Source organism: Thamnophis sirtalis, unplaced genomic scaffold, assembly GCF_051295495.1.
Source record: "Thamnophis sirtalis isolate CommonGarterSnake01/CBP01778 unplaced genomic scaffold, rThaSir2_p1.2 scaffold_3, whole genome shotgun sequence".
NCBI classification, from domain to species: Eukaryota; Metazoa; Chordata; class Lepidosauria; order Squamata; family Natricidae; genus Thamnophis; species Thamnophis sirtalis.
Window position 1 is genome coordinate 143,532,989 of NW_028261383.1, and position 22,055 is coordinate 143,555,043.

The 22,055-nt window shown below is 38.9% G+C and overlaps 1 protein-coding gene across 8 annotated transcripts in view; it reads right to left on the reverse strand.

Annotated features, from left to right (window-relative positions):
• The window catches only part of RHOT1 (ras homolog family member T1), a 56,347-nt gene that overhangs the window by 12,399 nt on the left and 21,893 nt on the right, over positions 1-22,055 (reverse strand). For 5 of the 8 annotated variants that reach the window (XM_087710311.1, XM_087710315.1, XM_087710313.1 and 2 more), the window contains exons 10-19: positions 20,750-20,858; positions 19,933-20,053; positions 18,341-18,425; positions 17,542-17,687; positions 13,967-14,067; positions 13,718-13,848; positions 11,609-11,692; positions 10,412-10,531; positions 7,332-7,534; positions 4,497-4,619 (exon numbers count right to left, since the gene is read on the reverse strand). In XM_087710311.1, the coding sequence (XP_087566437.1) occupies positions 4,497-4,619; positions 7,332-7,534; positions 10,412-10,531; positions 11,609-11,692; positions 13,718-13,848; positions 13,967-14,067; positions 17,542-17,687; positions 18,341-18,425; positions 19,933-20,053; positions 20,750-20,858 (1,223 nt within the window). The remainder of the gene's footprint in view (positions 1-4,496; positions 4,620-7,331; positions 7,535-10,411; positions 10,532-11,608; positions 11,693-13,717; positions 13,849-13,966; positions 14,068-17,541; positions 17,688-18,340; positions 18,426-19,932; positions 20,054-20,749; positions 20,859-22,055) is intronic. The other 3 variants (XM_087710314.1, XM_087710317.1, XM_087710318.1) reach the window with 1 other exon arrangement.

Genomic DNA, 22,055 nt, shown 5'->3' on the forward strand with positions numbered 1-22,055 from the left:
ATTTATTAATACTCTTGTATCATTTTCTAGTGAGTGTAACACTAGACTACAGATCAATAAATTCCTTTTTAAAATAAGGCTACAACTAGTGAAATGCATTTTCTTCATCTGAACACATTTTTGAAATATAAATGATTCTCATTCATTTAAACTTCAGTTCCATGGCATTCAAAATAAAACTGGGCTCTCTTATTCTTATTGGGACTTCTGAGAAGAGATGTATATAACTACACTGTGTTAGTGGAATTAACCCAACCCTCCACCACAGCTGTGCAAAAAATGCCTAATAAGAATCATGCTACCCACTGAAATGTGGGCAATCTGGAAGGTAGTATGTCAAAAGAAATTCAGATTGGAGCTAGTTCAGTTCCAAAGAGATAGATAACAGACTGTATTTTTGACTGTGTGACCTCTTCCATCCATCCATAATCCGTTCAGTTGTCTACAAAAGCAGGCTATTGTATGTGGAAAAAATAGGGGCTGCATCTTCCAAGCAGTATAAAGTTGGTCTAATGGATCAAGATTGAATATCCCCTACTGAGACGGCTAACAATTTTCTTTTCCTTGAGTGCTGGTAGTTAACCTGGAAAAAAGGCATTCCTCTAAGCTTGGTTAGGTAAATGTCTCAGGGAAGACAAGAAAGAATGTCTTTCTCAGTCACTATACAAGAGAACTTCATTCAACAACATTTCTGATGAATTTTTTTAAAAAATAATCTTAAAATTATTTTTAAAAATTCTGAGAACTCAAGGTTAGGGGTAGGAAGAAAGAAAGAAAGAAAGAAAGAAAGAAAGAAAGAAAGAAAGAAAGAAAGAAAGAAAGAAAGAAAGAAAGAAAGAAAGAAAGAAAGAAAGAAAGAAAGAAAGAAAGAAAGAAAGAAAGAAAGAGAGGGAGGGACCAATCATATTACAGGACAATGCCAATGGATGGGGAGAAAAATGGAATAGATCCCATCCTTCCTTTGATGTAATATTACAGATCACATGACCACGTGCCACTATAACAGGTGAATCTAAATGTCTTCCTTCTAAATCAGAAATTCATAACTTAGCACAAAATTTCATTTGCTTTTAAAAGGACCAGGCAGCAAATATTTTAGACATAGCAGAGGAAGGAAATATTTCTGTGACCCAACACAGAATAGGCTGATGGCTAACCGTGATATTATTTCACGTATAGCTGCAGATTTCTGCAAGACATTTTGGATAAAGATAATTTCTACCACTACAAGGGAACTCAAAGCTAAGAATCAGGTGGCTTTTTCCAGTCAGCCCTCAAGTCTAAACCTCAGGTCTATTATGAATTAATCTTTTAAAAACTTCAAACAATATAGACAGATCTAACATTTCTTCAGTGTGTACCAGTTTACTGGATTTCATATTTTTGGAAAGCAATGCTCCCCCAAAAAAGGCATCTGAAAGGCTGGTCAAGAATAAGATCTCCCAGTGACTTCTTTTATTTGGCTGGTTGAGTGCCTTACACTATTAAATCAGCCATTTGTATCTATTCTATTTGGCTTAAGACGATTGGGAGGGATATTTGGATATTTCACGGGTACTATTGCAGCTTCTCAAAATTGGATCAGAAAAAGAATCTGTTCAAAGTGATTGAATGGTCAATTAAATGGCAAACACAGGGCAACTTTAAGTAAGTGAAAAGTAATGCGTATGGCAGCACAACACTGATGGGCTTTAATATATTAGGAAGAAGATCTGAAGGTTATAAAGGATATTTCAATGAAGTTGCTGACTTCATATGTTTCAGCTATGAAAAATGCATAGTCCATGTGAGGGATCAATAGGAAAGGGAATGAAAATAAAACCATCAACATTGAGTCCTAAGATAAATCTATGGCACATTAATATCTGGTAAACTCTGAATGCTTCTGCTTGCCATATTTGAAAGAGGACATAAGCGGGGTGGGAGGGGATGCAAAAGAAGGAAACCAAAATGATCAGCAAGCTACACCACCCTCCTTACGAGAAAAGAGTAAAATGTTTGGAGTTCTTTTATCTTATAAAAATGATAACTGATGCTGAAAATCATATATCGCATAAAGAGAGTAGATTGCAGTTTTTCTCCCACTTAGGGCACCAAGATCAGAGGTCATCTGCAAAACTGATTGGAAGATTTTGGAGAGACATAAAGAAGTATTCTTTCCCACAGCCCATAGTGATGAATGCTCACTAACTTGGATGGCTTTAAAAGAGAACAAATGGATTAATGGAGGATGGAGTTCTTGAGGGCTAACATCAGATTATGGGGAGCATGCCTACAAACACCAGCTATAGGGGACCAACTATGGAAGAGATTGTTACTCTATGATGCTTGCAAGCATCCCAGAAGTAGCTGGTTGGCTACTAAGAGATATAAATGTTTGAATAAGGTGAGCTTTTGTCTAACCCAGATGCTGTAAGATAGATATTAAATTACTATTTTATGTCATATTCAAAATAATGAGTGGGGTATCATCTTTAAGGGCAGATTGTTTTTAAAACAAACACTCTTCTTTTTACCATAATTCTATTCCAATGAAGATGGGTAGAAAGGGATTTTTAGCAGTATGGTATAATTCCTTTCAGCTAGTTTATCTATGATTACATATTTTCTTGCGTTTTTCTTATTTCAGGGATATATTAGGACTGCAGATTTTCTTTAAAAAGGGGGGGGGGATTCAGAATAGTGGGAAAATACCAAACAGCCTCTTCATACCCAATTAAAGCAGCTGCATCTTTCTCTAGGGCCATACAGCTGTGCTGGAAGCTATTCCCTGCTATGTGCATACAACTGTTTTGCGGGGGGGGGGGGTGTTAAGGATAAACATGTTCGTAATAGCCACCTCTCTCTCATCATGAAGGCAGGAAGTTAAGTGGAGATTGATGGGCAGCTGCTTTTCAGAATGGTAGGATGGCCAAGATCTGAGGATTTCTTTCTATCACAATATAATGCTATGCCCACCCTTCTGTCAAGCACAGTATAGGAATCAATGTGATCTCCTTATCAGTCTGCCTAATTTACAGGGGAGACTAAATGGTTCACCCTTGCCTTTAGACCAACAAACAAAATATAATCCCTTAATATAAATTGCTAGCCACTGGTGGAATGAACAAATCACAGTGTGGAATCTTACTTGAATGCTTTTATATTCCTCCACACATTGAAATAGTGGAGCAGATATTCATATATTCCACCTTTATATTTTAAAATGCATAATCAAAGGACATAAAAGAATAATGCTGGCATAGAAGGAACTGCAGTATCACTGAAAAGGAATCTGATTTGAACTCTCATTCATTTCTTGAGCCAATTTGCCTCAAATGCGACCATGCATTTAATAAAGACTTTGTTAAACCCATTTTTCTTGGTATGAAAACATTTAAATAATTTGCAATGTGGTATTAGTGAGATGCAGTACTGTTTACAACAAGAAACATTTTTTACTAGATATTTCTTTATCTTAAATTTTCTTTCCAATACAGTGGAATATCCTGAGTAGAGAATCATTTGTGCATTCTTAAAATGAAAAAAATATAAGTAGCATTTTGTTAAAGAGGGTTGATTTAGTTGTTAAAATGCCACAGATCATATCACACCATATCCATTTATAAGAACCAAATGTATATATTCTAAAAGCTGGAAGTAAATGTAACATATCCAGGATGTTTGTGTCATTGGGTGTGTGTGTATCTTCCCCCCCGCCCTCCCCAAAAAGCAACTAATTTTTTTGATTGTCAACTTAGAGGCAAAAAACCCATGGTTTCAGAGATAAGAGTTGACTCACTGACAAGTTGATTTTAATGGATGGAGAATTGAGGTTTGACTCCTTTCTCAGAGTCGGCAAGAAAACTATAAGTTGATAAAGACTCTCCTGGCAATTACTTCTGAATGACTAGAAAGAGTATTGATTTCAGAGCCAACTCAACTCCTATAATTGATGCCAAATAGTCAGACTGATGTGCTTCAAGATTTGTTACCTTGAAGAGAACAGAAAAACCATTATTTACAAAGAGGTATGTCTTCTTCCAGCCATCTCTGTCCACCCAGTAGCTTCTAATAGAGAATTTCCCTTTGACATTCTTCAAGGCCAAGGACCCACATTTTCTGTTGATGCCCATCTGCTTTGGAATATGTTTCAATCAAGCCCAAGCCAGCACCAACATTGTTGGTGGTCAGAGAAGTGGACCTGATTATTTTAGGGCTAGATGATATAGCAGTTCTTCCCTATGGTAGGCAATTATTAATGTTAGGATATTTTCCGTGATGTGTTAATAGCTACTATTACTGGGGTTTGGTTATTTCTTTTCTTTTCTTAATTTATTTTTTTATGCTATCCATAAGTCACACAGCATGTATAGCAAATCAATCAATAACTGGCAGGACATTTGGCTGCTTAATGGATATGGTGTGACAGGTCTGTCGGTTTACAAAGTTCAGCAATGGGTTTCATTCATGTAATTTCCAAGCACAGCTGGTACCTAGTAAATAAAATCAAAGACCTGTTAAGAACTGCAGTGAAGAGTTTGTTCTTTACAGATTGCAGCAAGTCTGAGTTGAGGAGGTTCTGACAGATGCAAAATGTACACCTGTTGCAGGTGCACATACAGCGTAACCGGGCATGGCTGCGAAAACACACAGAAGGACAGGAGTTGAGACCTTGGGCAGAAACCATGAGAAATCTGAGCCAAAACCAAGAGAAATAGGAACTGGGAACATTTGGGAGGGTCAGGAAGCGAGGCAAGGGTAGAGTCAAGCTGGGCAGAATTCCAGGAGGAGCATACTGTATTGTAAGGGACTGTGCTGATACGCCAGCGTCCCCATAAGGAAAAAAAAAAGATCCATTTTCCATCCACATTGGGTTTAGAAACGGAAGTCTAACAGAATATGCCTAGCACAAAAGCAGCTCCTCCTTAATCCCCAGCAAAATTGGAATTCAGTTTCCTTGTTTAACGGAAAGTCGTTAAGCAACAGCTACCCTTACCTCTGGCATTCCAACCGACACACACATGCTTAAGAGAATTAAGGGAAGAAAGTCAAATACGCTATTGCTTAGATTTCTCCAAATATTTAAATATCCCAGGTTGCCAACAGAAATTAAGAAGAGCGGAATTTCCTGAATTTAGATGTCTTTTTTTCCTCCCACTCTAAAACTGGACTCTCCAAGGAATGGAAGCAACTTTACCTTCACTGAACAACTGAAAGCCTCCCACCCAGCAGCACTGATCCTTGCACCGTCAAGATGTTTCCCTATAGTCTAATTGAGTACAGAAAGATAGCAGTGGTGTTTTGTTTTGTTTTAAGGGAGAATTTAGGTCAATAGCTATTTATGAGAGAGCTACAAACAGAAAGCCAATATTCAAATGGAGAGTATTTCCAATTCCTGGCTATAAGAGCAAACTCTTGCCATGTGGATTTTTTTTTTTGGGGGGGGGAGGCCTGGAATAGAGGTTGCCATGCATAGACATTGCCTTTGCAGAAACGACTAGGAAGCCTATATTCCAGCAGAGCCATAGATACCAGGGATATATACACATTGAGGGGCCTTAGGATGCCCTTAATATCGGCTACGGCACCATTCTGAATCTGCCATCTGAAGGACATCTATGTCGAATCCTGCAGGGAAGATTTGTCCTGTCAAATGCAGAGACTGCAGAGTGGGCTTGCTTGGCAACAGAGTGAGATGCTCAGTGAGTAATAGCAACCTTTTAAGATCATACGTCTTGAGCTTGACAATGCTCTACAATGCGCGAAACACCGACTGTTCAAAATTTTACCAGCAGCCATGTAATTTTGAGAGAGACAAATAAGCAAGAGACTATCGTCTAGCAGTTCTTCTCTGGGTGACTAGAAAGAAAGGAGAGGTTTCAAAGGAAAATTAAAGCTTTCCACTTTAACATTGATACATGTCTGTTTGCTGTAGGATAATAATGCCTTGGGGGGGGGAGAATCTTTCCCTCCCCCGCTGTTTAGTAAATTATGAAATACTTGTAAACAATACGCTGTGAGGTAAATGTCCTTATTTTATATAGCTTTCCCTAACTAAGTACACTGAAAGGTATGTATAAACTTGATTGCTAAAAAGCTCTAATTATGTAACACATATGTTTACCTATTCTACCTTGTTCTGAAACTCATGGCAGCAAGTCTTACTTAGAATATTTGTACCTTTCAACGATTTTAAGGGAATGCTAAATTCATATGCACTTTGGAGGGGTTATTTTTCCTTGTAGTCTGTTAGGGCCTGGAGTTCAGAAAAGCAAGCGGAATCATTCAAAGCGGAAGCAATCCTTGCTATAACTCCCTGAGATGAAAGAGAATGCTGATTAATTGTCTCCAGAGAAATTAATCCATTTACAATTCAAATAAGAATTGTCCCCTAGAATCAAGCTGCTATTGTTCATCATCCCTATTACAAAATGTAAATAGCTGATGGACAATTTTTCGGATTCTGTTTTTTTATTTTGCTTAATGCCACATTTGCAAAACAGCAGCAAACAATTTTATATATGGAAGTGCTTTGCCACTAGGATCTGCAAAATGTTCCATCATGCAATGTTCCAAACTTAAAACAAGTTCTTCCACAAGTGGTCCAGATGTGGTCTATCTCCATCATGGGCCTGTTCTAAGGTCAGAACACTCTGAGATGAAACATTTTGCACATTCCCCTACTTTGACATATTGAGGAGAGAGCTACTCCTCAAGCCAAAGACCTAGGGGGCATATAGAACTAATTTCATGATCCTTTGGATCCTGGATCTTATGCACAGACTGAATAATAAAGCATGCTGAGAAATAAGCCAATGAAAACAAAATGATCCTTATTTATACATATACCTGAAAATTCATTTCTTATCCATTTAGGAAGATAAAACATTTTAGTGCTGATACATTTTTTAAAAAAAGACTAGACAAAATTGTATTTATATTTGGTTTCAGCATATAAGGATCCAATCTTTTGGGGACAGATTCACAATTCTGCATTAATGGATGAGTAATGGTAACGAGCAATGCAATACATGCGTATATGAAGAGAATCGAACCCCATGTTCTTTAAACTCAATCTAATTCGTCCCAGTCTTCAAAGATTCTTTGTCAAAAGGTTATGTGCCAAATCTTGCGCATAAGAATTATTTTTTTTTAAACAGGTATAAACTTCTCTGCCAATTTGGGATCATTTCCCTTCATTTATATTTATTTATATCCCTCACTAACATCTCCCTCTGTTGCTAAACACAATTTCAATGGGGCACAGAGTTCCATCCTTATGGCAACCACAGCATGCAACACTGTCATGATCCATGCAGTATGAATAGAAGGGTGTTTGAGATACATACGGATACATGGCCATTGTTGTCAGTTTAACAAAGATATCTTTACTTGGTGCATCCACGGTGTTACAAGTAAAGGCTTGGGGTGGAGGCATTTTGTGTTTTTTGCAGAAGTCAGCTGGAGAAGTGCTGTATTCCTGCCGAACTTCATGTAGGTCTGACTTGGCAGCTATCACCAAGCAAGGTATCCTGCTGTCCATGAAGTGTTGCTAGGCATTTAAAATAAAAATGGAATAAAAGTTAACTAGCAGCTTCAATAAAATACACAGGTTTAAAATCTGCAGAACTGTGATTAGTGAATTCAGCAGTCTGCCATACCTTCAGAGGTGCAATTTAGGTTTTTTTAAATGCATATGCCATCCTTCTTTCACACAGTTCACATATATTCCATATGGTGATCGTGGTTTTTTCCTACTATAGATTCACAGTCATTCTGTGAAGTAAGTAACCCAGAGTACGAAAAAGATTTGGCTTGGTATTAATCAGTCCAATATGGAATTTAACACTCCCCTGGTCTAAACCAGGGATGTCAAACTGGCGGCCCGCGGGCCAGATGTGTCATGTGCAGGCCACCCACTCCAGATCTACGAAGGGAAAAAAATGTAGTGATATGTCACGTGACAGCAACATGACATGGCGAGTTTGACACCTGTGGACTAAATGATGAATGTTTTAAGCACCAAGATCCAATCTGAGTCGGTCACCAGAACTAGAGGTTTTGTCTTCCAAGCTTTTGGACTCATGATGTAGCTAGGAACTTCTCTCTAGCAGCGTAGATTAGAAATGGAAGCCTAATAGAACCTGCATAGTGGAAAGTAGCCCCTCCTTAATCCATAGCAAAATTGGAATTAAGTTTCCTTCTTTAACTGAGTCATTGAGCAACAGCTAATGTAACTAACATAACTTCTTCCACTAGAGAGAAGTTCCATGAGGATGGGCTCCAGTACAAGTCCAAAAACTCAGATGACAAAACCTCTGGTCTTGGTGGCTGATCTAGAATGGATCCTGAAACATTAGCCTGTATATTCACCTTCATTCGTTTTAAGTACCATCCCACATGGACTAAATATATATAGACATACATATTGTTGTAGGTCACCCAGAGTCACTTCTTCTGAGATGGGCAGCCAGGTATATTTGATTAATAAAATAAAAATAAAATTAATATTAAAATTCTGAGCAAATAGAAATAGCCATGTCTTAATAATTTCAACTACAGTGGCAAGAAAAAGTATGTGAACCCCTTGGGATTATGTGGAGTTTTGCATGAATTGGTCATAAAATGTGCTCTGAACTTCATCTAAGTCACAACAATAGAAAAACACAATCTGCTGAACATAATACTACACAAACATTAGATGTTGCCATGGTTTAATTGAACATAATATGTAAACATTCACAGTGTAGGGAGGAAAAAGTATGTAAACCATTGGACTTAATAACTGGTTGACCCTCCTTTGGCAGCAATAACCTCAACCAAACGTTTCCTGTAGTTGCAGATCAGACCTGCACAACGATCTGGAGTAATTCTGGACCACTCCTCTTCACAAAACTGTTTCAGTGTAGCAATATTCTTGGGATGTCTGGTGTGAATCGCTCTCTTAAGGTCATGCCACAGCATTGCAATCGGGTTGAGGTCAGGACTCTGAACTGGGCCACTCCAGAAGGCGTATTCTGTGCTGTTGAAGCCATTTTTTTAATGAATTACTTGTATGCTTTGGGTCATTGTCCTGTTGCATCACCCATCCTCTGCGGAGCTTCAGTTGGCGGACAGATGGTCGTACGTTTTCCTGCAAAATGTCTTGATAAACCCTGGAATTCATTGTCCCATCAATGACAACAATCCGTCCAGGCTCTGAGGCAGCAAAGCAGCCCCAAACCATGAGGATCCCTCCACCATGTTTTACAATGGGGATGAGGTTTTGATGTTGGTGTGCTGTGCCTTTCTTTCTCCACACATAGTGTTGTGTTTTTCCCAAACAACTCAATTTTGGTTTCATCTGTCCACAATATATTTTGCCAGTAGTGCTGTGGAACATCCAGGTGCTCTTTTGCAAACTTCAAATGTGCTGCAATATTTTTTTTGGACAGCAATGGCTTCCTCCGTGATGTCCTCCCATGTACTCCATTCTTGTTTAATATTTTCCTTATTGTAGATGTGTCAACAAAAATGTTAGCATGTGCCAGAGATTTCTGTAGGTCTTTAGCTGACACTCTAGGATTCTTCTTTACCTCATGAAGCATTCTGTGCTGTGCTCTTACAGTCAGTTTTACAGGATGACCACGCTTAGGGAGAGTAGCAACAGTGCTAAACTTTCTCCATTGGTAAACAATCTGTCTTACCGTGGACACATGAACATCAAGGCTTTTGGAGATACTTTTGTAACCCTTTCCAGCTTCATGCAAGTCAACAATTCTTGATCGTAGGTCTTCTGAGAGCTCTTTTCTGCGAAGCATGGTTCACATCAGACAGTGCTTCTTGAAACCAGTAAATCCAAAACAGGTGTGTGTTTTTAAAGGGCAGGACAGCTGTCAGCAACACATCCAATATCATCACACTGCTTGGAGTCCAGGGTGGCTCATTCCTGACTCCAATTAGTTCTTGGAGAAGTCATTAGGCTAGGGGCTCACATACTTTTTCCTCCCTGCACTGTGAATGTTTACATGTTATGTTCAATTAAATCATGGCAACATCTAATGTTTGTGTAGTATTATTTTCAGTAGACTGTGTTTTTCTATTGTTGTGACTTAGATGACGTTCAGAGCACACTTTATGACCAATTCATGCAAAACTCCACGTAATCCCAAGGGGTTCACATACTTTTTCTTGCAACTGTACCTTGAACCAAAATGCAGTAAGTAGACTGCTAGTATGTCCAATTTTTTTCAGATATTTAAAATATCCACACAACTTTCACCATCAGAATTAATTTCTCAGAAAGATAGTCCATTTTGAAATCAACTTGTCAGGATTCTTTAATGTAATTTAATGGGGATTCTCATACATGGGGTGAATTCAATAGCCTATACAACCCCTCTGAAATCAATGATTCTATGACACAATTATTTTCTATGTGGATACAAACCTTAAATATTCTGGCACAATATTCAAATGATTTGGGATTGCTGATATCATATACAAGGCAGACTACATCACACATGATTTCAGCATCACATAAGAAATCAGATTCATAAACATTATGTAACTGAAAAGAGAAAGAAAAGCAATGTCAAACACTATAAAGTTACAAATGCTGTAACAAATTTATTTTTTTGTACTCACTGCAGCCTGTTAAGTTTTTCCAATTTATTCTGTTGGACATAATAGGTGCTGTATTAAAAAATCTAAAGACCCAAACTGGTACTGCAATTTTTTCATTGGATTATATCTGTGTCTACCATAATGCACAATATTGCACAGATACAGGCTTCTCAATATTTTATTGCCAGTACATACACTGTTCAAGCAATGTACCGTTCATTTAATAGTCTCCAAAGACATACTATTAACCCAAACAAAAAGAGCAAGGATATGCCAGTTCCAACCTCAAGTTAGGATATACACCAGGTAGAAATGATCTCACAAGCACAAAAATGAGTTCCGGTGGTATGTGTTTAATAGGCCCCCAATCTAATATTTCAAATTATGTATCTTCTTTGTTGAAATACAGATTCATTTTTATGAATATTTGCTACACTGCTCTACATTTTTAATATTTACATCTTATATTACAGTTTTTTTTTAAATTAAAGCTTAGACTGTTACGAACAGCCCCAGGAAAATCTTGTCATGAACAGGTTATGTATTTTTAAAGTAAATAATACTAGAAATCTACTAAGCTCTTCATTAAACAAAGAAGACACCTTACTATAAGAGACAGCTGTTTGTAATCATCTCAGATTGTAACAAGAAGGTTCACAATAGTACATTGGGCATCCCAAACATGCTTCTGAAGATTAACAATGGAAAACTGGGGAAGGGGGCATGTACAGTAGAACCTCTGGCCACGACCATAATTGGTTCCATAACTTTGGTTTCAACCCAATTTGGGCGTGATTCGAACCTAGTTTTGGAAATTTGGTGCTTACAAAAAAATTGGCACGGAAGGGGAAATAAACTGTGGGGAAAAAATAATTGTGAATTTTTCGGTCAGAACCCAATCTGGTTGTGGTCAGAAGCGTTCATGACCAGAGGTTCTACTATATACCATTAAAATACAATGCCAACAGTCCTCATAAAAAGGAAAAGGTCAAATTTAAATGTTACTATAAGGGTAACTTACCAATAAGTATTTCTCTTGCCCATACACATAAACGGTATTAATTGCATAGTAGGATTTGTGCTCTGGACGTATATGTTTCTGCCTCTGAAAGCACAAAGGACGAAAAATGTAAGAAAATACAGAGTTTTCTAATAAAGTGTATTTCATGCATCCATTGAGACTATTTCCCAGACTATAATGCTGCATTAGGCAATGCTGTGCCTCTCAAATACTTTGGATCAAAACAATCACAATCTTTTTCCTCACTGACCATGTTGGTTGTTCAAAGTGCAGCATAGGGGTTGGCAAACTACGACCCGCAGGCCAAATCCAACCTGCCATCTATTTTTACAGTATACAGCCCACAAGCTAAGAATGAATGGGTAGTAGATTTCTAGACCTGAACTTCTACTGAGCTGGGACATCAGCGGTCTTTTAGCAAGCTCCTTGCTTGCAGGTTGGAGCTGTCCACTCTACTGCTTGGCCTGCACATTTCCCACCTGTGCTCACCGAGGTGAACTGTACTACATTAAGAAACAACAAATTTAAATATATTGGTATTTTGGTATATACCAATGTAATATATTGGCAGCTAGGGCTCTCAGCAGTGCCAAGAGTGAGGGTTGGAGCACTGTGGGAGCTCATAACTATCCTTGGAGTGGCTGCAGGAATCAGAGTGGCTGCAGGGATCCACAATCAGAAGAGCCAGCAGGTTGGAGTTGGAGGGGGAATGACTTTGGGGAATTTGGGGCAGAATAAATCATTCAGGTACTGATGGGCATTTTGGTGGAAGAGAGAGCGCAGGCTGCTCCCGGAAAAGATGTCCCTGGTTTTTGGTACTGCTGTTCTGTTCTGACTCCTGCGAACTCCAACCCAGGCCCGGATCAACAGACAGACAGAGGGCTGGGCTTTCGGCTGTTGTTATTTAATGCCATGTCAATTAATAACAAAGCTCCTCTAATTTGTGATCTCATCAGTGAGGAGCAGGTCAACCTGGCATGTATTACAGAGACCTGGCTAGGCCCAGAGGGGATGGGGTGATTTCCTTGTCTGAAATGTGCCTGGCCAGGTTTAGGGTATGGCACCAGCCAAGATCCCAGGGCAGGAGAGGGACAATAACAGTTGTCTTCCGGAAATCCTATTAAAGGTTTATTGCATTTATATGCCGCCCTATTCCCGGAGGGACTCAGTATTAGTCTTCAGGAGTACTGCTTCACAAGTTGCTGGTTGTGAGGCCCTGGCAGAATCAGGTGGTACAGACTTCGGGAGCACAAGCATCCTGGGGCATCCTGGGAGGGGATGCATATAGCACCTCTGTTATGTAAGCTGCTTTGGGTAGTGGTCTGCTTCCAAGTCTATTCAGAGTGTTGGTTATCACCTTTAAAGCCTGTCGTGGCATGAGACCAAGCCACCTGAGAAACCATCATATCCCTATTTCATCAATGTGTCCTACTCAATCCATCAGGGCGGGGTTGTTGTAGACCTCTTCAACTAAATAATTTTGTGGTTTAGGAAAAGGGTCTTTTCTGCTGTTGCCCCTCCCCATGAAACATCTTTCCCCCAGAGGTGAGGTAGGCTCCCACTATATCCCAGCCTTCTGGAAAACCATCAATGCCTGGTTTTGCCAACTGGTATGGGAGTCTAAGAGTAGCATACAACCTTGGGTGCGACTGGTGGCATGAGGGCACTCCCTCTACCTTTAAAACAAATTTTTCAACCTCTGTTAACTCTTTTAAGCATTGTTTTTAACCAGAGTTTTTAACTACAGTATGTCACTTTTCACAATTTTCATTTGTAAACTCCCCAGAGACACTTAGGTGAGATAAGCAATGTATAATTAGTAAACACTGCACTCTGGTTCTGTACAACAACAAAGCAGCATTGCCAGAACATTAAATGCTGGCACATGACTAACTTAGCAGTACATTTCCTTTGGTCCCCAAAGGACCCATAACTAATTGGTTGTGCAGCTGTCCTGCCTCAAAGTTGCTGGATCACAAATAAAAATAAACAGTGGATGAAAAGAACCATTTTAAGAATATATTGTAAAAGCAGTAACCAAGTGCTGGCAATAGGCAATTCCGCCCCAACTCTAACACATTGTTTTAGAGAAAAACAGAAGAGGCTTACCAGGAGATTTCTTCCAAGCAGCGCATGGAGAACTCCAGTTTTCCCACAACCTTTCAACCCAATTAGATTACATCTGAACACATTCCTCTGAGTCTGCCTTTTTTGAAGGTCAATCTTTTTGTCTCTGGTTACTTAAAACAAAAATGGACAGATAAGTGAGCCATATTCCCTAAAATCCCAATGCTTTACTTCATCCTACAAGTATCCAAATTCTTCCCAGAATAAGTTGGGAAAAGTGAAAGCCAATACCTGTGATTGCCGAGGCTTGGGATTCCTGTTCAGTCAATATTGAGTATCCTAAATAGCCCAGATATTCGAGGCAGCGCTGTACATCCAAGTACGTAGTTAGTCTATAAGAGAAAACAACTATGTTTCCCAAGTTCTCGGCATCTGTTGTAGCCTTAAGGCAGCGGTCCCAAACCTTTCCAGCTTGGCACACTGGGTGGGACATGTGGTAGTGGTGGGGATGGGGATGGTTCCGGGCAAGCAGCAGGCATGCACGTAAACATGTGCCATTCCATTTGCGCGAGTGGTAGTTGCACAAGTCTGCCGCTTACACAAACAGAGCTTTGTGTTGAGAGTGCGCGCCCACACAAATGGAGTTTCACCTATGAGCATCTCCCACTTGTGCATGTGGAGGTGTGAGCGCACGCATACTTGCTTGCATGGCCCAGTTCTGCATGAGCCCCAACCTGGTAGTGGGCCACAGCCCAGGAGTTAGGGACCCCTGCCTTAAGGGCACTTTGCAGTACAAAGCTATCAGTAAAATCCAGGACAATTTTATATATGCACTTAAGCATTGGAATTCGCATCTTCCCTATTTGGAAACCCTGAAAAAGATTTTAAAGCTATTGAAGGCAGCAGGAAGCAAAATTAATAATATTTGTATCAGTGCTTATATACTACTTCTCACATACCACAAAAATAAGTAATATGCTTATCCTCTTATAATAGACTACTACAACAAATACAAAAAGATTTGGATAATTGGGCAAAATTACAAATATCACTAATTGGAAGAATTGCCACGATCAAAATGAACATACTATCTAAAATTTAGTTTCTCCACCAAACAATACTGATAAAATTAGGGAATTTTCTTTTGAAGAATTAAATAAAATAACATTAAAGTTTATTTGGCTGGGGAAGAAATTTCATATAAAATTAAAACTTTTGCAAGATAGTAGAAATAGGGGAGGTTTTGGACTCCCAGACTGGGAAATCTATTACTATGCGGCAGCCGCAACTTGGCTTAAAGATTGGGTAAAACTAAATAAAAAAAGGATACTAACAATAGAGGGTCATAACTTTCAACTTGGCTGGCATGCATTTAGCGTGCGCTGGCCAGCTGAGTTCACCTTTTTTTAAAGCCATTTTTCGCCCTCCCCAGGCTCCAAAGACTTTATAGGAGCCTGGGGAGGGCGAAAAGAGCCTCCCTCCCACGGAGGCTTCATGAGCTTCCTTGAGGCCTCTGGAGCACAAAAAAAACGGCAAAACCGGAAGTTTGGGAACAGACTTCCTGTTTGCTCGGAGAGTCATTTTAAGTGCTCCGGAGGCTTCAGGGAAGCCTCCTGAAGGTCCCTGAAGCCTCTGGAGCCTGGGGAGGGCGAAAAAAGCATGCAAAAAATTGGGGGGGGGCTTTAGTGCTTGCATGTGCACTGGGGGTTTGCACATTGAATTATGGGTGTGGCACGCCTGTGCATGACCCCCCCTGCGCTCCCCCCACTTATGGCATGCAAGCCAAAAAAGGTTCGCCATACCTGCCCTATATACATTTGGAGAAAATTAAGAAGCATCATTATATGGAAATCCCACTCTGGCTTTCAACAATGATGGCAATGGTATACCCTAATGTATTAGATGTAAATAAGGCAGTGAAACGTTCATCCAATAAATAAGATTTATTGGATGAACAAGGGATATTAAAATCAGACCAAGAATTAAAGAGCCAAGGAATAGAGATAAGTTGTGGCCATATTTACAAATTAGGACAAGATATAAAAAAAGACTTAGAACAATATGGCTTCTACAGAGAACAACAGGAATTAGATAAAATACTACGGGGGACCAGGAAGTGGGAGGGGGAATGATAACCAAAGCATATAATTATTTCTTAAGATTTAAAATGGAGAAAGAAACAGTGAAAGAGACAATGATAAGTTGGGCCCAAAATTTTGGTTATAGTATCGAATTGGAACATTGGGGAAAATTATGGGAGAAAAGCTACAAACTGACAATGTCAGTAGCCTACAAAGAAAATTTATACAAGATGTTTTATCACTGGCATTTATCCCCGGCGAGATTGGCCAAAGTGTTTCCAAAGTGTTCACCGGAGTGTTGGAGATGCGACTATAAACAAGGAACTTTCTATCATATGTGGTGGTCGTGCCCTAAAGCTAGGGAGTACCCGCTCAAAGTAAAGAAATGGTTAGAAGAGATTACAGGACAAAAGACAAGAGTTGAAACCAGAAGTATTCTTATTGGGCATATTAAGGGTAAATGTGTAAAAAATTTCAATACATTATACTGCATATATTAACTGCAGCTAGAATAGTCTTTGTTCAGAATTAGAAACAGAACAACACGCCCTCGGATCAAATGATAATAAGAAAGATACTTGAATGTGAAGATGGATAGGTTAACCATGGAGTTAAAAGATAGAGAAGAATCGGAATATTATTAAATCTGGAATATATGTACATTTGGCTGGAAGATAGACATAAAGTTACTGCATAAGGAATATGTAAGCGTGACCCGACAAATGTGCGCATGCCAAAAGCGCGCCGACAAAACCGTGGCATGAAAACCGTGACATCATCAACACGCCGACAACAGCGCGCCGACAACAGCGGCCGACAGAAGCGTGATTTAAGTTAAGGTAAGGTTAAGGGTTAGGATTAGGTTTAGAGCGCGCTTCTGTCGGCACGCTGTTGTCGGCGCACTTCAGTGCTCATTCGTCAGCGCGGTTTAGAACTCGCGGTTTTGTCATCGTGGTTTCGTCAGGCGCGCTTTTGTCGGGTGCCCTTTTGTCGGTGAACCATATGTAAGATGTAAATTAAAAAAAAAAGCAAAATGTATAATATTTGTAAATTTAAATAAATATATAATACATAGTATTGTTATCTACATAATTTATGTTAATATTAAGTGACATTGATATGGAAACACTTTAATGAGTGGAACTATATGTTGTTTTTTAATGTTGAAATAAGTTTAATTTAAAAAATTATTTATTTTTTAAAAAATAAGTAGTATGCAGTTGGATTACAGCTCAAGACTTTATCATGTTAAGGTATGTTTTACATTTATCAGTTTGCATGTCATGTATTAAAAAGTCAAGATAGTGGAATGGATAGTAGAAAGAAAGATCACATAGTCTTATTTCTAGTCATAGTAATAGTTCTCTTGGGCAACCTGCTTGTGTGAAACAAGTATGGCAATCTTTATTAAGCAGGTCTTAATGAAATTTCAGAGAGAGCAATTGGCTTTTAATTCAATGCAGAATTAACTTGTGAAACTTGCCTGGGTTACAATCATATGATTATTGAACTTCCTTCCTGATTAAATCATAGTATATGAGAAAGAACATTTTGGCTTCATTTCTTTTTCAAACACGCTTGTTCTTAAGAGTGCTGGGAATAATTTTCAATAATATAATAATGTATTTGCAATTAGAAATAGTAGCCATATCCAAAGAAACAACCATATAGTACCAATCACATAAACTATCTTTGAAAGCAGTTCATTTTTCACTTTCTACCATTAAAAGAATAGCTGTTTCTAAACAAGTTGTGGGCAATCTCTAATTTATATGCTACACTTACGTCCACTGAGAAAGAAATCCCTGATATGTTATCCAACCCCTTTCATTTGTACAAACAGTGCTGTTGACATCTGGTCCCCATGGCATGTAAGGGAAGATTTTGAACAAATCCTTGAGTTCTTCAGGAGACAAAGCACAGTCTCGGTCCTGAAAATAGATTTATATTTATTTATAGCCAGTTAGCTTTGTTTAGTAAGTCAACTGACATAGCTTGGTTTTCTATGCTTCATTGTGCCTCAAATGGCTTTGACTAAGAACTTCTGGGAAAGAGAACGATAAACAGAGCGCAAATCCCACCTCCTTCTAGCACTGATGATGTTACCTAGCTAGGTAATGAAATGTCTGCAAGAAAATAACCAGGCTCAGAGAGAACCAAGGACTCCACAAAACCTGTATTTTATATATAACAGAGTCACTTGATTGGCAAATCCTAAAATATACTATGCAACAAAACAAGTTAAATATTTAATATATTTTAATCATTTCAAGTGCCTTCAATAGCAAAGTAACTGGGATGGGACTAGATGGCAAGCCTTTCCTAGTTTGATGTCCATGTTTTGCAATTCACTATTCTCAGACACTGACCAAGTGCTGTTTCTCCAGGTGTTTCATAAAGCAATTAAAACAACTATAGTGTGTGTGTGTGTGTGTGTGTGTGTGTGTGTGTGTGTGTGTGTCTTGCATAGTGTTGTATATTGCCAGGAATTTTCAGTCTGAGGCTGGTTACAAAAATACTATCCAATTGCTCAATCAATCATGTGTTCATCTTAAAAAATTCCAAAATCAGATAAAAAACTTACCAAATCATGCTTATCAAACATGCTTTGAAGGAACAAGTATGCATGATGGTTTAATTCTGTTGTGCAGTCAGAAGGTATTTTTAACCTGATTGGAGAAAAAGCAATATCTTTGAAAAAGAAGTATGCTTACCTAACAAAAAAGAACAAAGTGAGTCTTGCAATTGGGGGCGTGTCATTCTGGAAGTGGTTAGCGGACTAAGATAAAAACTCCACCTCCCATCGTGCATCTTTCTTTCTTTCTCCACTTTGTCAATTTTAAACTAATTTAATGTTACTATTTACTGCATTAAGGTTTTAACATGTAGTTCTTTTTTAATGATCATAGATCACCTGAAGTCACCTCCAGGTAAGATGGATAAATGTTGAATATGTTGAATAAATTCATACATGCATGCATACAGACCGACAAACCGACCAGAGACTTATCAAGTCCACTATTCCCTATCTCCAATGGCTAATCAGATGATCCTATGAAGCCCATAAGCAAGAGATGAGTACTCTTTCTGCCGCTGTTCTCTAAGAGTTAATATTGAAATGTCCAATATTCAAACTCTGAATGTAATATAGGTAGTCCTGCACTTATGACCATAATTGGGAGCAGAATTTCTGCTGCTGCTAAGTAAGGCAGTGGTTAACAGAGCTGCACCTGATTTTACAATCTTTTTTTGTCAAGGTTGTTAAGTAAATCACACAGTCATTCAATAAATCACAGTTGTTATCTGAATCCAGCTTCCCCCACTGACTTTGCTTGTTGAAAGCCAGCTGGGAAGGCCTTAATTGACAGGCACATGACCCCAGGACACCTCAACTGTTGCAAATATATGCTCTTTGTCAACACCCAAATTTTGATCACATGCTTGTGGGAATGATATGATAATCACAAGTGTGAGAATTTGTTGTATGTAATTTTTTTCAGTGCCATTGTCATCTCAAACTGTCACTAAATGAATGGTGATAAGTTAAGAACTACCCATATGTCACACCCACATCATAACCTGCACTCATCATTGGAGGCTTATTCTATAATGCTGGGTGCATATATGGAAGGTAGCTAGAAAAATCCAAACGTTTTGAAATCCAGTTTGCTTCAATGACAAAAATTAAGCACATTCAAAGAGTCTCCTGACTGAAAAGGCATCTAATGATCATACCTTGCAAGAATTTTACTATCATGGTTTCTTCAAAACCCAGTGCTATGTAGGTGTTAAAATTTACTTCCAATTCTCTAGAACTACCATAATTGGCCAATAACCTTCTAAACATCACATACTAGTTTCAAAATTTTAGACGCCGACTAACTAAATGTTTCCTCTTGATGAGTAGATTGGAATAATTTCATGCTATGAGCAATATTCTTAAAAATAGATCCAATTCAGCATTATATGTGTCGCTATATTGGGTAGAAACAATCCAAAACTACTTGGTTGGACACAATGGAAAGCAACACTGAATGATATTACTTGGTCAAGTCAACAGACTTTCATGTTCTAGAAAGTACCTGATTTTCTGCAGTGAAACAGAGGTTTTACATTTTATAGGTCAATAATACCAATTCAATTTAAACTAAGTTTTAAAAACTGATTGATACATACAGGGGAAATAAATACTCTGGTGTGAGCTCTAGGTCATCATCATATCCAAAGCGCCGCAATACTGTCCAAGTTGTTTCGTGCCTCCCTCGCTGGATGAATAATGTGTGGAGAAAAAGAAAGCCTGAAAAGACAGTTGTTTAATTGGCAATCTAGAACACAGGCCAGGGAGAGAGGTTAGAATTGAAAACACAACGAAGATGCTCCAGGTATGCAAGTGTATCTTTTAAATAAGATCCTACCAAATGCTATGAAAGCATCATGCTTCCATCAATCTGGCTGACCACTGAGCAGCTCTCTAGGAAAAAGGTGATTCAAAGCATGTGGACCCAGCTATCATTTCTGTAAACAGCTCCTTAAGAATCTGCATGTGAACCCAAGAAAATGTGTTTTTAAGAGGTACCAGCACATATTACTGGCAGATGTAGTCACACTCCACATCATTTTTTCCCTTGTGAATCTGGAAAACTGCACATTCTTGTAGAAAATGAATTATCACAACCCCTGCAGCCAGTTTCCAGATGCAGGCAAATCAACAGACCCAATTGTTTCCAGCTTAACAAATATGCATCTAGAACTTACGGACTCCGATTTACACATAAAATGGGTTAATAAGTTGCCTAACTAATTCCATACCCAAACTATTGGTCTACACAGAAAGGCCAAAGTACAAGCATGGTGCATTTAAATCCATGCAGTTCTGTCGGCTTCCAAATTCATAAATAGATATCAAGTTGTGGTTTTTGCTATAGTTTCTAGATTTGTCAGCAGATCTCCTTCCCATATTTCATATAATAACGAAAAAGAATGAGGTCCTCACCCTTCAACGTTAGTCCATTGTCAACAACTCCATCACTTAGATTTTTCCTTACTACATTCTTTACATCTTCTAATGCTTGAGATGCCAGTGGTGTGTTAAAGCAAATTCTCTAAAGAGAGTAGAAATATTTGAAATCAATATTCATTGATAAAGGTTCAGTGCACTGTAAACAGCTTCCATGTCTCATGTTAGACTACCAGTTTCATACAAGTAGCAGGGTTAGCTACTAGCCCTGTGGTTAGATGTGCAGAAGATGCATGTTGCAGCTTCTTAGCCAGCCATGTGGTCAAGCAGAAGCTAGTTGCACCTGTCCAACTCAGAAGATACGTCACTACTTTTTGCAAGAGAGTTCTGAATACAGAATCCACAGCACTGTTTGCAATATAGCGTGGCTATATTCTGGCATCTTATTCTTCTATGTCTGGTGGAATGAATCTTTAGAGCAGCGCTACTTTCCCCTGCTTTTCTTTAGGAAGAACTGAAAAAAGAAGTCCAACCATAAATGTCCCCGTCCTTTGGTATATTCTCCTACTGGAGGTGAGGTCAGCCCCCACCCTCCTGGCTTTCTGGAAGAGCCTTAAAAATTGGTTTGGGTGCTTGGTCACAGCCTCAATTGGTGCACCCTATGCTGGGGTGGCTGATGGGATAGAGAGAGACGATCCCAACCCCAACATTGCCTGCCCTCTTGCTTTTTAGTTCTTATTTAACCTTCTTATTTTTAATCCTTCTCTGTTACTTAAAAAAAAGACTTTTTATCATTCTGTATGCTGCCCAGAGTCACTGCAACAGTGAGACAAGTGGTATGTGAGCCATGGTGGCGCAATAGTGCAGTACTGCAGGCTACATTTGCTGACTGCTGATTGCCAGCAGTTCAAGTCCCACCAGTTCAAGGTTGACTCAGCCTTCCATCCTTCTGAGGTGGGTAAAATGAGGACCCAGATTGGTAGGGGCAATAGGCTGACTCCATAAACTGCTTAGAGAGGGTTGGAAAGCACTGTGAAGCAGTATATAAGCCTAAGTGCTATTGCTATATACATGTAATGAACAACAAACAATTGCTGTATCTTTGGAGACACAGAAGCTCACTGCTCCCATCTCTCTGAAAGGAGAGGATGATAGCAAAAGTCTTGCAACGTTTTCAGCCTTTGTTTCTGCAGCCACTTCAACCCCACCCTTACCACCACAATTAAAGTCCTCTACAATGAGCATAGTACCCCGGCCTTACATGGCCAAAACATTAAAATATCAGCAGTGGTTTCAACTGAGGTATTTCTCTTGAGGTTTAATGAACAGTTCAGGATGAAAC